Below are 17,543 nucleotides of genomic sequence, written 5' to 3'. Positions count from 1 at the left end.
TGTACGCCTTTCCTCCCATTCCCCTGATTCCGGCGGTGCTCATCAAGCTGGCCCGGTCCAGAGCTCGGATGATACTCATCGCCCCGGAGTGGCCCAGGCAGTGGTGGTTCACGGACCTACTTCACCGGTCTCTCCTTCCTCACATTCGGTTGCCGTGCAGGCCGGACCTTCTCACGAAGTTCGGGGGACGGATGTTACACCCCAACCTCTCGTCTTTGAGTTTGGCGGCATGGCTCCTGAGATAGTGCAATATGGCCATCTGAATCTGCCCGATGATTGCATGGACATACTGAAGGAGTCTAAGAGACCTTCCACTCGGACTTCATATGCTTACAAGTGGAAGAGGTTTTGTATCTGGTGCCAGTCTAAGAACCATGATCCTACGACCTGCAAGGAAGATGTCATCCTTCCTTACCTTTTACATTTGGCGCAGTCTGGCCTTAATGTCCATTCCATTAAGGTTCATCTTGCTGCATTGACTGCCTACAGGAAATGCCCTTCACAGACTTCCTTTTTCCAGATCCCTGTGATCAAAGACTTTCTGGAAGGCTTGAAGAAAGTATTCCCTCCTGTCAGGCTTCTTTCGCCTTCATGGGAATTGAATGTGGTGCTGTCCAGATTGATGAAGGAGCCTTTTGAACCTATTCATAAGGCTTCGTTGCAGCACCTGTCCTGGAAGGCGGCGTTCCTCGTGGCCATTACATCGGCCCGCAGGGTGAGTGAAATTCAGGCGTTGTGTTGTAATGAACCTTATACTGTATTTCATGCTGCTAAGGTTGTTATGCGTACTCACCCTAAATTTCTTCCCAAGGTTATTTCTGATTTTCATGTCAACCAGACTATAACTTTGCCTACGTTTTTTCAGAACCCTTCATCCCCAGCGGAGAGGTCTCTCCATTCCCTGGATGTTAGGAGGGTGTTGAAATTTTATCTGGATAAAACCAAGGATATTCGTAGGTCTGACCAGTTGTTTATCAATTATGGGTCGGTCAGGACGGGTCTTGCTACCTCGAAGCAGTCCATCTCTAGGTGGATTGTGTCCTGCATACAATTGTGTTACCAGAAGGCTAATAAGACCTTAGGAGGTTAGCCTAAGGCTCATTCCACCAGGGGCAAAGCTGCCACGACGGCTCTGCTCCGTAACGTGCCGATTGCTGAAATCTGCAAGGCAGCCACTTGGAAGTCGGTTCATACCTTTGCTAAGCATTACTGCCTGGACACTGACGCCAGGGCAGACGCTCAGGTTGGCCAGGCTTCGCTGCGGAATTTGTTCGCACAGTAGTGGCGTTATGTATTTGTTCTCCACCGCCGCTTTGGTGTGGGGATGGGCTTGCCATTCTATTCACTAGATTATGACTATACACAGAGATCCCCTACTACAGAAGGAGTAGTTTCTGTCCTGTAACTCCAGTTCTGTAGTAGGGGTATCTCTGTTATAGTCATAAGCGCCCGCCCTCCTCCCCGGTGGAGATTTTTTCATCATACAGGAATGCGACAGGTCTAGCGTGCTTCGCCTTCAAAAAGAACTGAAGTAAGAGGGACCTGCTATGCATTCTGGGATACTGGGAGAAGTTCTGGAAAGTTCTCTTAAAGGCACAGTATCCTATTTAAGCCACATAATGGCAGCCTATGGGGCTTGTCTGTCCCTGCCTTCCTCTCTATCATTCCTGAGTCTTTGACTGGGGGAGGCAGGTTTCTCTATGGTAGAAACTAGCAGGCTGTACTGTGTGTGGTGAATTTTGGTGGAATTTCTAGTTGAAGTACTGGACAGTGTAGCCTGTGGATATAGGCTGCATTATTTGTCTTTAAATTCTCTCTTAAGTGTCTTTGCAGTTTCTGCATTATTTTGACAACTTAAGAGATTATTTTTGATTGCCGGGGTCCACGCACATGGGCGGGACTATTCACTAGATTATGACTATAACAGAGATACCCCTACTACAGAACTGGAGTTACAGGACAGAAACTACTCCTTACTAGTGAGCGGAACAGCACCAGTGAGGCAATTTGGGCAACAGTGTGGCAGGTCGTGTGAACTATGAATATTAGTGAAAAGAACAGGACCAGTGTGGCAGGGTGTGTGAACTAAGAGTACTAGCGAGCAGATCAGCACCAGTGTGACAGGTTTTGTAAACTACGAATACTAGTTAGCAGAACAGCACCAGTGTGGCAGGTTCTGTAAACTAGGACTGCTAGTGTGCAGAACAGCACCTGTATGGCAGGTTGTGTAAACTACGAATACTAGTTAGCAGAACAGCACCAGTGTGGTATGGTGTGTAAACTATGAGTGCAAGTGAGTGAGCAGAACAGCACCAGTGTGGCAGGTTGTGTATACTATGAGTCCTAGTGAGTGAGCAGAACAGCACCAGTGTGACAGGTTTTGTAAACTACGAGTGCTAGCGAGCAGTGCAGCACCATTGTGGCACGTTCTGTAAACTACGAGTGCTAGCGAGCAGTGCAGCAACAGTGTGGCACGTTCTGTAAACTACGAGTGCTAGCGAGCAGTGCAGCACCAGTGTGGCACGTTCTGTAAACTACGAGTGCTAGCGAGCAGTGCAGCACCAGTGTGGCACGTTCTGTAAACTACGAGTGCTAGCGAGCAGTGCAGCACCAGTGTGGCACGTTCTGTAAACTACGAGTGCTAGCGAGCAGTGCAGCACCAGTGTGGCACGTTCTGTAAACTACGATTGCTAGCGAGCAGTGCAGCACCAGTGTGGCACGTTCTGTAAACTACGAGTGCTAGCGAGCAGTGCAGCACCAGTGTGGCACGTTCTGTAAACTACGAGTGCTAGCGAGCAGTGTGGCACGTTCTGTAAACTACGATTGCTAGCGAGCAGTGCAGCACCAGTGTGGCACGTTCTGTAAACTACGAATGCTAGCGAGCAGTGCAGCACCAGTGTGGCACGTTCTGTAAACTACGAGTGCTAGCGAGCAGTGCAGCACCAGTGTGGCACGTTCTGTAAACTACGAGTGCTAGCGAGCAGTGCAGCACCAGTGTGGCACGTTCTGTAAACTACGAGTGCTAGCGAGCAGTGCAGCACCAGTGTGGCACGTTCTGTAAACTACGAGTGCTAGCGAGCAGTGCAGTCCAGTGTGGCACGTTCTGTAAACTACGAGTGCTAGCGAGCAGTGCAGCACCAGTGTGGCAGGTTCTGTAAACTACGAGTGCTAGCGAGCAGTGCAGCACTAGTGATGCAGGTTTAGTAAACCAGGGTTACCATAAAGCAAAGTAGCATCAATGTGGTAGTATCTTCGGTGAACTAGTGATACTGTAGATTAGGATGGAATCGAAATAATGAATGGTATTAGAAGGGGCTCCTCAGTACACATTCAAGAAGACAGATCCCATGTGCCCAATATTCCAGTAGATATATGTTGGTGAAGGAGGTCTGCTCACAGGTAACCTACACATGTACCCTAGGCATGTATGCAGAGCATCTTTTGGAAAAACTAAGAGGTCTGTGAAACATTAAAGTAAGTTCCTTCAGCCAGAATACACCCAGACAACATACCTGGTATGGCTTTTTGATGTTGAAATCTACCTAATATACTACAAAGCCTCCCCTGGTATTCCTAGCTCTAAGGCTGATTCGCCAGTAGTGATACCCAATCCTCTCATTTCTAACGGCGCATTAAATTAATCAAAATGTATCAAAAAAATCATGTATCAATCAGGTGAAGAAGATTTGATCCATGTAAAAGATTTGACAAACACCAAGCTACCTTGTCTCAACAAAACACAAATTACATCTTTTTACATCCTTAGATCCACAACAACCTCTTTCAAAACCATTCAATCAACCCATTTCCGCCGTTCTTCTCAGCCATCCACTAATTCCAATCCACACACATTCCAGCAAAACCACACCCTACACACCTTTCAGTATTTCATATTTGTACACAACCTAAGAAGATAAAAAGTACGCAAAACATAAACGAAAACCCAAAGAAGGGAAAAAATTCACTTATTAATCAGGTGAAGAAGATTTGATCCATGTAAAAATGTTGACAAACACCATGGATTGGAATTAGTGGACGGTTGAGAAGAATGGCGGATATGGATTGATTGAAGGGGTTTGAAAGAGAGGTTGTTGTGGATCTAAGTATGTAAAAAGATGTCATTTGTGTTTTGTTGAGACAAGGTAGTTGAGACAAGGTAGCTTGGTGTTTGTCTTCTTCTTCACCTGATTAATACATTTTTTTTAAAATAAATTTTGATTAATTCATACGGAAACCGATGTTTCCTGGTGACATTATTTCAATTCAATGCACCGTTAGAAATTAGAGAATTGGGTATCAGTATTAGCTTCTTGGTTTTTTTTTTGTTTGAAAAGGGCTCAGCCTTACTGATTGGAGCCGAAACCCTTCTTTGCTTTTTGATTTACCAGTAGTGCATGAGGATGTCCGACTGTGTCAGTCTACAGGCGATCTGATGGTGGCGACGAAGCAGTCACTACTAACTTGTAGCAGTAGCTCTTCAGTGTATCATGTGTAAATTGATATGCAACATTCCCACACTTCTCTTCTGAGTATCTGTTCGGTCAGTGCTCAGGAACTGATGGGAACGTTCTAAGATTTTCTTGGTTATCTTCATGGTTTTATAACCTTAGCATGAAATGGCTTAAACAAGATGGCAGCCAAGAAAGGCTAAAAGTAGTGTTACCAGAATATGTTGTTGGCTGCTCATCCTTGACCTGGGAGTGTTCCACTCAAGACACACTTCACTGAAGAAGCTCTGTTACAGGTCAGTACTGCTTTCATTCATATCCATTCTTGCTTTGCCTCCCCCAATCCATCCTGCAGTCTCTGCCAGCTCTAGCAGTGCCCAGCTCCTGACGAAGGCCTGGCAGTGCCCTGGACAGTTTTCCTTCTGTCTGTGTCATCACTTTAAGTGATCTTCTACTCGGACCTTAAGTCCTTTGAAAACCTGTCTGTGTTGTTAGGTTGATTAGATGCCATTACTACCTGCCCAGCAGCAGGACCCATTAAAACAAGTCCCTCTGCATCCGTGTGTGTTGCGCGCCCCCCTCTCCCATGCTAGCCCGCAGGAACAGCAGGACGGTGTTGTGTCGTGCCCTCTGTGCCGGAGGAGGGTGCATGGAGAGGGAGGACCCTAGTGAGGGCGGGCTGGGTGTGTTTCTGTGCCTACTGTGTGCGGTGCTGGTGTGTTGGGGGGTGGTATCTGGCAATGAGGGGGGCGTGTTGCATACGTCACAGTCACTAATGGTCTCGTTTCTCTCCCATGCTCACTCCTCCTGCAAGGAGCGGAAGGTACAACATCTTCTGCTGTCTTGGCTTCTTAGCACTGTCACTTTGTAATTTAATTTCTCACTTTTTCAAGATAATGTTTCATTTTACATTTTTCTTTTTATTTTCCTTTGTGTCTTAATAAAACGTGAAAAATTGCCTAGTCCTGATAGACTCGTTCCCTGTTTAACCTGCTTTGATTGTGTCAGATAGCATTTGTGTTTAATGTGATGAGCGCTGAGACTCCCCCTCCACTCATCACCTCCTCTTTCTCTCTTCTGTCTTCTTTTCGGCTCTTCCCCTTCTTAACTTCTCAATCACTTTTTCTTGTCCTCTTATCCTGTGTGTGTTTTTGACGGCTTCTTTGCTCATGTTCACTTTTCCTCTCATTTCTTCCTCCTCTATCCACTTTCTTCTCCATCTGTTAGGTGCCTTTTTACTGTCTTGTGCATCCCCACTTTACCTCCTTTGATTATCTTGCCCCATTTTTACATTTTCTTTCCTCTATTGTTCTCCTTTGCCTTCTTGGTCTTGGTTACCCTATCCTCTATGGATTCTCCTAATTTCTCTCTGGTTCTGTCTCTTATCTTGATCATTCCTATTCCTTTTTTTCGATTTAACCTATTGCCTTAGTACTCCTTCACCATATTCACCTCACTCCATCACCTTCTCTCTCTCTTTTCTTTTTTCTGCAGGTTTTCATTCAGCTGAACCACATAAAAAAGTGCAATACAGAGAAGGGAGTCTTTGTCCTGGAGGAATTTGGTAATTACAGACTTTTCATCTAAGATGTTGTGCTTAGAAGCAATTTCAAAACGCATCCCACAGAAGATCCAGCACCAGTTACCTCACCTGTAAGAGGTGGTTGGTACCCAGAGTGGTGGTGTCCGTCAGACTGAAATGCTTTGAAGTTGTGACTCCCAGCTACTCCACTGGGTCGGTAGAGTGGCTGAAAGCCTGGCCTCTAAACTACAGTCAAGAGACCGACACGCGCAGCCCACTTATGTTGAACTACATTTGAAACAATTTGTGGTAAAGCCATTAGGTCTAGTCATTCAGTGGCATCACTCAGCCTTTTGTCTTTGTCATTGCTTTTTGCTTATGTTGTTCTTCATCGGTGGAATACTTGAATGAATCTCAGCCACTAGTTAATACTCTGGGCCGCAGTAAAGTCCATTATCTTTTGGCCCAACATCCCACTGCAGACTGGTCCAATCCATATGCAAGTTAGTCCTGCCCTGCTTCAGTAGAAGCCGTCCAGTCTAAAGTGCCAGGCCAGATCCCTTCTGAAAAGAAACATAAGAAAATAAAAAGACAGCAAAGGCTTATTTGTCGATGCGGAACAGCACAGATAAAAGCAAAACACAAGGTTGCTGCAGTGTAAAGGCCTATACTAGAGCATTTGTCAGCGCATATGCCGCAAAATGGTTTTCTTTTTAACTTTTAACATTCTGTTTGAAAATGGCAAATGCCAGTTGCAGAGTTGTAAATTAAAAAAATAATTTGCATGTAAGTAAATATTTGAAAAAGGAGTGGCCAAGTAGGAGATTACAGCTGCCGCACCATCATGATAAAGACAAATGAGGCAGGTGGCGATGCTGAGGGGGTAGTGGAAAAGTCTTGAAGTTTAGGGTGTGTGAAAAATAATTTTTAATCGTGGGCACGTCGAAAGCAAAGCTGTGAAGTGTTAGTAACACAGAGTACCTTTGTGACACATTGATTTGAGTAGGGAAGTAGCACAGAAGAGAGAAAATCTGAAAATACATGTAACCAGATGGAGTATTGAACTAAAAGGAACATTATGTTTGAGGCATATGAGCTGCAGATTGTATACTTTTGCATAGATCGCCATCTGATGTTGGGCTTGGATGTTTGCAGTTTGTTTTTGTCCTGGAAGAAGTCTTTGTATTCACACGGTAGGTAACTCCTCCCTAGGACGAAAGTGCGCATGGGGAGCGACTCCATCTTTTTCCGCCATCGGGTTCGGATGTACATTGCTGCGCTCTGGCTCGATATTGGTTTTGAATCCCCCTTCGATGCATAATTCTCTCTACTTGGTATTATCCTTTTTGATGCGCATCTTCAAAACAAACTTCTCGACCTCCATTTTAGACGCGGGCCGTTGTGCCTCTCCGCGCCGACTACACCTGCAGTCAATGGAAAGGACTCCTTTAAAAAAATGCCCCGCGTGTTGGACCCAAACACAGACTTGCATGAGGTGTGCAATCTCTGTGTCTCCCTTGAGCACAAAGAAAAGAACTGCAAGGCCTGTGCATCGTTCAGGTCGAATAAACTATATGTGATCATCGAGCTCGACTTCACGAAATGTCTCATGGAAGCAGCTCGATTCTGGACGTCTTCGGAGCAGATCCCGAAATCCAGACAGAACAATCAGGTGACGAAGAAGACATCTACAACTCCGAAGCTGATGACTCCAATGCTGAAGATGAGACAGTCACCCCAGCTCAGCGGTCCCGGTGCTGGGAAGTCCTCCCCCAACCCCTCTTTTCTCCCCCCCCTCCCCTCTCCAGCACCGAAGCTACAAGGCAGAGACTCTTCGCCCACGTCGAAGCTTTCGGCGTCACAGCATGAAGACAAATATTCTGAACCGAAAAAGGCTTTGAACTCCAAAAAGTCGTCCGAGCCAAAAAACACCTCGGACTCCAAAAAGGCGTTGGAGCCGAAAAAGACCCCGGACTCCAAAAAGTCATCGGAGCCCAAAAAGGCCTTGGAGCAGAGAAAACACTCACAGACTCCGTCCAAGGAAGGCTCGGTTCCGAAATCTTATGCACCAAACAAAGACATTTTGCCCACTCAGCCTGATTTTTCAGACCCACAGCAAGACTTTGTTTATTGATCCAAGCACAGGCAAACTAGTTGCAAAGTCTCCAAAAAAGAGCAAACTGGACATTTCGGAGGGCCTTTCAATACCTCCCAAGAGATAGGACATGGGCAATAACTCTTCCCCACCTCCTTCCCCTCCTCCAGTTAATCCACACTTATTGATTTCTCCTCCACACTCCCCACAACCTATAGTTTCACCTCACACATCAGATACTGACGATGACGTAGACAAGGATACAGATCCACCGGGGGATGATAATGATGATTCACATACCATACCACATAACGTAGACCCTTGGGAGGATTACAATACAGAACCCGACCCACATAACGACTCTGTCTATCCATCTAAGCCGTCACCACCAGATGACAAAACTGGGTTCGCTCAACTCATTACCAGAGCTTCCCAATACCATGGGGTCCCGTTACACTCCGACTCCCCGGAACAAGATTTTTTGCTAGAAACCTTCGCACCCTTACAAAAAACAAGCACCCTGCCAATGTTAAAAGGCTAGATACAACATGCCCCAGAAGTTTTTAAGGACCCAGTTAGAGCTAGGGTTCTCAGCCCCACGGTGGATAAAAATACAAGGCCTCTCCTAATGACCCACTTTATATTAAAGGTCAGATCCCCTTGGGAAAAGATGCCTGAGTTGTTTTTGGCTGCCAAAGATAAAGAAAGGAGAAGAAAAAACAGCAGCAAGGGGCCAAACCTGTGGAAGCAGCGGCGGTCTCTGTAGATTCGCCCAATGTGATAAGAGGGGCAGGTAATGCGATTCCTGCGAATGGTGTGGTTAATCCTGTGATTAATTCTGTGATTGGGATTAACGAGTCAGAGGAGCCCTGTAATACGGCGAATACTCAGCTGAATTTGGCATCTTCATCAATGGAGGGAAACATAATTGAGGTAGCGAAGGAAGGGGAAGCAGTGGATAATGCTTTAAGTGTAGCTGCTCAAGACATTGTGTAGTGAATACCCCAGCCCTGAGATTAATTTAGGAGGCCAAGAACAACATATAATGCCACCTGAAACTGACTCAGCTGACTTTTTCTCCCTGTCAGAACCGTCGCTCTCATCTTGTGAGGACCTTGTAGTACAGTACTCAGCTCAGCGAAGTATGGGGGATGGAAGTGACCACAGCAGTTTGGATATGGAAGAGCAGGAAGAAGGTCAACCGCATACTGTTAGGAAACTTGAAATGAATGGAAAGAAAGGGACTACAGCAAAATTCTTGACTCAGGGGGGCAAGTCGTCAGAGGCAGGGGCAGCGGCAGAGGGAGATGAGGGAGAGGAAGTCTCCTTAGCCTTGATCTATCGCTCCATTATGTCACACTGAGACGAAATTGGAGAAGAGAGTCAAAGAGTCCAAAACTCATGCCGGAAGTTACAGAATTTAGTCAGACGCTTGGTGAAATCTCATGCTGAATTCTTATCCAGATTTAATAAGGCAGAAGCGCGCATATCTACCTTAGAGGATGAACTAGCTCAACATAAGACTGCCATTGATTTACATATGGCAACTAAGGAGGATACTATGTGGAAGTTGGCTGTCATTGAAAATCGGTCTCGCAGAAATAATTTGCGGGTTCTTCAGATACCAGAAGGGAAGGAGGGGTTAGATCCTCGAGGATTTATTATAAATATGTTTAAAAAACCTTCCTGAGGTGACGAAGTGGGATTGGGATAGGGAGGTAGAGCGGGTACACCGATTCCCATTTTTAATATTTGAGCAAGACCAGGTCAGCAAGATTTAGGACCTAGAGCCAAGTTGGTATCCTTTAATAGTTTCCTTGCCCAAGAGATTTTCCTGAGGGCACGGCCTGACAAGAAAAGAAGCGGGGGCGATTTTGAGTTTTTTGTGCATCCAGATCTATGTCAACGCTCTGTAGAGCTCTGCTGGCAGTATCGACACTTGATTCTGGAATTCCAATCTAAGGGGGCTCAAGCGTTTTTAATGTTCCTGCTTATTTGAAAGTAATTCATAAAAAACGCGCTCGCTTCTTTACCTGTATTGTCCCGGCTAAAGAATATTTAAGCTCGATGTAGTTAGTATAGATCTGAGTAGTAGGACGTTCGCCAAGCGTATTGTTTTTTCGTTTTCTCTTTACTCTTGTTTTTTTTCTTGTTGAAGTAGTAGTTGGAGTTTTAGACCCATAGGCAAAGGCAGGGGGCTGAGGGCGAGCTCGCATCTACAGGACGATGAGTCCTAAAGCCTCGTCAAAGGGGGAAGGGGGGTGGAGGGTGGAGGATTTCTAGGGTAGGAAAGGATATTGGGTAGAGGTTTCTGGGGGGGGGGGGGGAGGTAGCACTTAGGTGGGGTAAGAAGGGAAACAAAATCACAGTGGCAAGTACATGCTTAAATGCCATGCAACAAAAAAAGACAAAATTCTGGCACCATTTGCCAGTTAGTTTAGTTTTTTTTCAGGTTGGCACTCTTTGTATTTTGAGGATTGAGACATTCTAACAATGCTACGTAAAGTAATAAAAATCTGTTCTTTAAATGTGTCAGGTCTTAACACCATGGATGCTGATGATATCCTCCTCCTATGCTGATAATGGTGATATCCCATTGTTCATGACGAGCTCAGCTCGTCATGCGTGTACGAGAGGTGTACCTCATGACGAGCTGAGCTAGTCATGAGCATCGAAAGGGTTAATAACTGGCTAAAGCCACAGAAAGTGGCTGCGCAGCTACGACAGATTCAGCCCGATTTACTGTGTATACAGGAGACACACACATACCCTGGGCCAAGCGAAATATAATGAAAGAATTGGGATTCTCACTAATAGTCGCCTCAGGTCAATGACTCGTGGTGTAGCTATTATGGCGAGAGGTAATTTTTCCTTTACCGGTTGGATTTTGGCAGATAAACTTGGCCGGTGGGCTATAGCTGAATGCGGGTTTTAGGGTAATAAGATCACGCTCTTTACTGTTTATGGGTCTAATTTGTACGATCCAGAAATTTTTATTGAATTAAATACTGAATTAGCTACATGGCCATACCCCTTGGTAATCTGTGGGGACATTAACATTAATTTGACTAATCAGGCTTTACAAGAGGACCCCCAGAAATATGATGGACGAAAACCAAAAGTTTTTAAAGCACTTTACGATTTAGGTTGTGAGTATGGGTTAGTGGATGTGTGGGGCAAATTAAGGGAACACGATATGGGCTTTACTCTTTATTCACACCCACATAAAAAATTTGTAAGGTCGGATCATGCTCCTATTGTTTTAGAATTATCCTTACCTAGGGGCAGGCCTGCATATAACTCTTTTTCTTTTGCTTGGAAACTCTGCTTAAACAAAGAATTTGAGGAGCACATGGGTTATTGGATTAAGGACTGTTTTTTCAAATAATAATTTTTCAGCACCTATTATTACTATATGGGATACCTTTAAGGCTTGTTTGAGGGGAAGTTCTCAGCTTTAGTTTATATCAACAGAAGAAGCGCAAGTTGGAGTTGGCTCGACATTATGAGGCTTTGAGAGAGGCAGAAGGTGTTTTAACTATAGGGATTGCTCTAGGTGACAAAGATGTTTCCGGATTAGTGAATAACGTGGCTAAAAATCGCGCAAAGGTCCTGGGGTTCTGGAGTGAGGAGAACGCTAGGCAATTTTTAACATTGAAAGAGCAAATTCATGAATTTGGGGGGACTATTGGAAGGCGGTTGGCTTCACGGCTTTGTTTGAAGGAATCTGCACAAATGATTCAGGCTTTGAAGGATCAGAATGATGTATTGTACTCTGGTCCTCAACAAATACTTTCTATTTTTCATCAGTTTTATTCTACTCTGTATCGCCACCAGGGAGGGCTGATTGGGGATGAAAGAGTATTTTTGTGGGAGGGACTGGTGCAATTAGATCCTTTAGTGGCAGAGCAAGTAGACACCCCGATTTCTATGATGGAATTAGAAAGGGCAGTATAAAGTTTGGCCGCGGGGAAAGCGGCGCTACCCGACAGGATCCCTGTAGAGGTGTATAGGACGTTTTTTCACCTAATAAAGATGAGATGTTGAAAGTGTTCCGATTGGCACAGTTAGGGCAACCACCTAAATCTTGGTCAGAAGCTACGATAGCGGTGTTCTGCAAAAAGGGCAACCCTCCGGTGTTGGTGGGATCATGTCGCCCAATTTCTTTATTAAACTTTGATAATAAAATGTATTCCAAAATTTTAGTTAATCAATTATTCACAGTTATTACCTCCCTGGTCTCTTTAAACCAACATGGTTTTCTCCCTCAACGTGGAACCACTGAACACGTTATTAAAGTTGCAACACTATTTGATATCGCCGGTACAGAAAAGAGGGATTTAGCGCTGATAGTATTGGATGCTGAGAAAGCGTTCGACCGTGTTGAATGGGGCTATTTGTGGCAACTGCTGGGTCGAAGCGGTTTTGGAGATGCATTTATTACAGCTTTGCAAGCCTTGTACGAAACCCCCTCTGCTAAAATTTCGGCCATGGGTTTGTTATCAGAGGCGGTATCTATAACTCGGGGCACTTGTCAAGGCTGCCCCTGCTCTCTCCTTTTATTTGCCCTTTATATAAATCCTTTTATAGAACAATTATCCCATAATGCGCGTATTCCCCCATTCTCGGTCTATGATTATCAATTTTCTGTTTTCGCCTTTGCAGACCACATAGCGTTGACTACTGTGGACCCCTCTCTTGCGAAAGAGGAGATTGAGCGGCTAGCTATAGAATTTGGATCGATTACTGGGTACAAGATACCGTATTTTCCGGCGTATAAGACGACCTTTTAACCCCTTAAAATTTTCTGGGAAGTCGGGGGTCGTCTTATACGCCGGATACAAAAATTATTTCACATAGCGCGGACTTCACCGCTTCTCAGTTGAAAATGGTGGCGCTTAGGGAACTCCAGCACAACAACAAAGAACGTAGGCGATGGTGGCACTGTGCAACAACACAATATCAGCCCGTCGCCAGGCACTGAAAGCGGTCTTGAAAATAAATTACTTGTACAGTTACAGCCCGTCGCCAGCCAGAGGCAACTCAAACGCTGCGCAAGGTTTAAACTAAAACAAATGGCGCCGTGAGCCCTACCTAGACTGCAGCTGCACATCCCCCAGACAGACGAGGCGCTCCTCCACGTGTGCTGATCTCTCTCTCCTTCCGTAATTCTTACGCTCATCGGAAGGAGAGGAGCGTCAGTACCACATGATCTCAGTCCATGGAGATAGAAAGGGGACTGTAGGACGTTAGGAAGTGGGGGTCGTCTTATACGGCGAATATAGCATGAAACCTACAGTTTGTCAATGAAAGTAGGGGGTCGTCTTATACGCCGGGTCGTCTTATACGCCGGAAAATACGGTAAATGTGTCAAAAACGCACATTTTGTGCTCGGATAGTATTATTTGGATAGATGAGCGGGTAGTTAAAGAGGTGACTTATTTGGGTATTCAAATTCGATCCTCTATGTCTGAAGTGATGGAAGTAATTAGTAATTTACTGATCCGCAACGTTAAAGATTCTTTGGATAGGTGGGAGCGATTATATTTTACACTGATAGGACGCTGTAATATTATTAAAATTAAGGTTTTACCCAAGGCTCTTTATCTATTTCACTCGTTACCTTTGGAAATTACAAATACTAGATTACAAAATCTTCAATCTATTTGTGGTAAATTTATTTGGAGCCCGGGTAGTCCTAGACGCGCGAAGTGATTTAATTGCGCTACCTATCAAGAGAGGGGGTTTAGCGGTTTCCGGATTTTGCGTTATACTTTTATACATGTTTTTTGTTAAAAATGCGAGTGTTAATTACTGAGGAAGGTGCTGTTAATAGAGCTACTACACCCACAGTTTTTTAAATCCTTATGGGTCCTATTGCTAAACAGTGTTTGTTTACATAAGTGGATGGTAGCTACTTCAAACGAACCCGATTTAAAATCTTGGATAGTGCCTATAAAGTGTGGAAACGATTACACATGCCGATTACAATGGGGAAAATGTCATATTATACACCCTTGTATGCACTGAAGATTTTACCTGACATATTTGGAGAAAAAGAGGTATTAGGAACTTGGAGGACTTTTACTCTGTTGATAGGGTATGTAAATATTTTGATGAGTTAGTTTTGCAATATGGTGTGCCTAAAGTGCAGTTTTTCTCATTTTAACAGATTAGGGATTTTTTATTTCGGTCTAAAGTAAATACTATATCTCATTCTCTTATAGAGATGGTCAGAATACAAGCTAAAATTAGAGCTGTATATTAGTTACTATTAGCCGATAGACCAGATGACTTGGATAAATATAAGATTAAATGGTCTATTGAGTTAGGAGAATCAGACATTGTGGTTGAGAAACTTATTGCACTATCCAAGGAAACATTAATGTCAGCGAATTTAAAAGTTCCATTTTTTCAGTCTCTATTTTTTTTTTTAAACCTTTATTTCGAAAAAGTAATACAAATACAGACCTACAACCACAGGGGCCGGCCAGTAGCAATAAACATCGAAATCAAAAATAGTACACAGCTCATCAGCCGACAACCCGGGTGTTCGGCAGCGATATAATATTCCCATACAATGTTCTTATGATGGTAGGAGGATAAATGAAAGGTTTCACATTTTATATTTTTGAAAAACAAACATAACAAAATTCCGAGGTGACATTTATAATGTATGTGGCTGTCTCAGATAGCAGGGGGAGCGGCCCAGTTAAAGGCTGATGTGAAAAAGGATATGGATTTTTTCAGTCTCTGTTTGATTTATATTATACCCCCGCACGGATGGCTAAGTGGGGTGCTGGGTTTGATGGAAAGCGTTTCCGTTGTGTGGATGATAGTGCGGATAGTATACATATGATAAACTGTGTAGATTCCGAACGGATCTAGAAAAGTTCCTGTCCGTGGTCATGAATTTTATTTGAAAATGACACCTGCCCTAATGTTAATAGCGACGCTGCCTGAAAGTGCCACCTCGAATACATTACACTTACATCGACAGTTGATCTTTTTTTCTATGACTGTCGATCGCCTATGTATAGCTAGTGAGTGGCTCCAGATCCCCAGTATTCGAATTATGGAGGGCAAAAATGTATAATCTAAGTAAGCTAGAATGGGAACTGTTCTCTGTTAAAGGTGTTAAGAAACGTCAGATTGGTAATAGTATTTGGGGTGCCTTTCGTGATTATGTTGAGGGGTGACTCATTCATTTATGTATTTGTATATATGTGTATCATTTCATCTTCTCATTGTAAAAAAACAACAAAAAAATAACCTATAGTTTCACTTCACACATCAGATACTGACGATGACGTAGACGGGGATACAGATCCACCGGGGGATGATAATGATGATTCACATACCATCCCACATAACGTAGACCCTTGGGAGGACAACAATACAGACCCCGACCCACATGTGTATCCATCGAAGACACCAGATGTCAACACTGGGTTCGCGTAACTCATCACCAGAGCTGCCCAATACCATGGGGTCCCCTTACATTCTGACCCCCCAGAAAAAGATTTTTTGCTAGAAACCTTCGCACCCGCCCCAAATTACAACAAGCACCCTGCCAATATTAAAAATGCTTGATACAACATGCTCCAGAAGTTTTTAAGGACCCAGTTAGAGCTAGAGCTCTCAGCCCCAGGGGGCATAAAAATACAAGCCAGCTCCTAATAACCCACTTTATATTAAAGGTCAGATCCCCTTGGATTCCGTTGTGGTAATTAATACACGCAAGCGGGCAAACTCACAGGGTACAGATGACACCCCAACCCCTGATAAGAAATCAAAATTAATTGACGCATCAGGGAAACGTATTGCGTCACAGGCTGCAAACCATTGGCGTTTCGCCAATACCTAAGCCTTATTTGCCAGATACGACAGAGCCCACTACGACGAGCTTGAAAAGCTCATGGAACACCTTTCTGACAACCAAAAGGCCAATGATCTTATCCAGGTGGGCAAATTAATTACCAACACCTCCGTAAAATGTGCGTTGGATGCAGCCGATACAACATCTCGCGCAATCAATACTAGTGTCTTGTTGCGCAGACACGCCTGGCTCCGAATTTCTGGATTCAAGCAGGAGGTTCAGACTGCTATTTTAAACCAGCCGTTTGATCAAGAGCATCTTTTTGGGTCTACAGTTGACACATCCCTTGAAAAGATGAAGAAGGATACGGAGACTACTAAGTCTATGGGGCCTTACAGTTCCCTTCCCCTAGAGACTCTTTTTCCGTTCTCTCTACTGAGCTGGCTCAAAAGCCACAGGTTTAGAACAGCTCTCTTCCTCCTACAAAAGCCCCACCTAAACATCCTCCGAAGGATATTTCTACTGAGGCAACAATAATAAAGAAAGAGGTCGCGGTAGCAACAGTGGCACCTCCCCTACCACTAAACATTATTATTCCACTCCTGTCAGGGGGCTTCTTTTGCAGTTCCTACCTGTCTGAAATTCCATCACAACAGACAAATGGGTAAGACCAATTATCCAGTATGGTTATTGCCTAGAACTCACTTATTACCCCCCCCCCCCCCCCCCCCCCCCCCCCCCAACATCCCTCCCAGACAACGTCCAATGGCCTCGGAACATCTGACACTTCTAAAACAGGAGATTCTCTCTCTATTACAAAAACATGCAATAGAACCAGTCCCCTTGACTCACCAAGGTACAGGTGTTTACTCCCTCTACTTCCTAATTCCAAAGAGGGACGGCTCTCCCAGGCCCATACTGGACTTCAGACCACTAAACCTCTACATTCAGTCAGACCACTTCCACATGGTCACTCTCCAACAGGTGCTTCCACTACTTCAACAGGGTGACTTTCTCTCCACTCTGGATCTTAAGGATGCCTACTTCCATATTCCCATTCACCCCGCTCACAGGAAGTATCTCAGATTTGTGGTAGTGGGTCAACACTACCAATTCAAAGTACTCCTGTTCGGGGTCACTACAGCACCCAGAGTCTTCACCAAATGCCTCGCAGTAGTTGCAGCCCACTTAAGAAGACCACACATTCACGTCTTTCCTTATCTGGACAACTGGCTCATAAAAGGCAATTCACTCAGCCACTGTGTGCAATACACACACAAGACTTATCAACTGCGTCACAGCTTGGGATTCACAATTAACCTCGCCAAATCCCATCTCCAACCATCCAGCATACAACATTAACTAGGGGCTACAATAGACACTTCAAAAGCTCTAGCATATCCCAATCCAGTCAGAATAAGTGCCGTACAGGCTCTGATCCAGAAATTGAAGCCTCAATACTCACTACCAGCGCAAGTGTTCATGCAGTTAATCCTGATGATTTCCTCCTGCATTCTCTTTGTCCCTCATGCAGGACTCCAAATGCGCCCCTTACAGGAATGTTTGGGACCTCAGTAGAACCAGGCTCAAGATCAGCTAACAGATCTGGTGTTGGTGGACAATCGCACCCATCGCTCTCTGCAGTGGTGGAACACACAA

The 17,543-nt window shown here is 44.6% G+C and overlaps 1 protein-coding gene across 2 annotated transcripts in view; it reads left to right on the top strand.

The window, feature by feature from the left end:
• Positions 1–17,543, top strand: part of MADD (MAP kinase activating death domain) — a 956,601-nt gene that overhangs the window by 770,681 nt on the left and 168,377 nt on the right. The window contains exon 35 of one of the 2 annotated variants that reach the window (XM_086959712.1): positions 5,943–6,012. In XM_086959712.1, coding sequence (XP_086815838.1) covers positions 5,943–6,012 — 70 coding nt within the window. Of the gene's footprint in view, positions 1–5,942; positions 6,740–17,543 lie in introns of those variants that run through there. The other variant, XM_086959713.1, reaches the window with a different exon arrangement.

The sequence above is a fragment of the Lissotriton vulgaris genome, chromosome 2_2 (assembly GCF_964263255.1).
Source record: "Lissotriton vulgaris chromosome 2_2, aLisVul1.2, whole genome shotgun sequence".
NCBI lineage: Eukaryota > Metazoa > Chordata > Amphibia > Caudata > Salamandridae > Lissotriton > Lissotriton vulgaris.
This window is presented reverse-complemented; position numbering and strand designations above follow the sequence as displayed.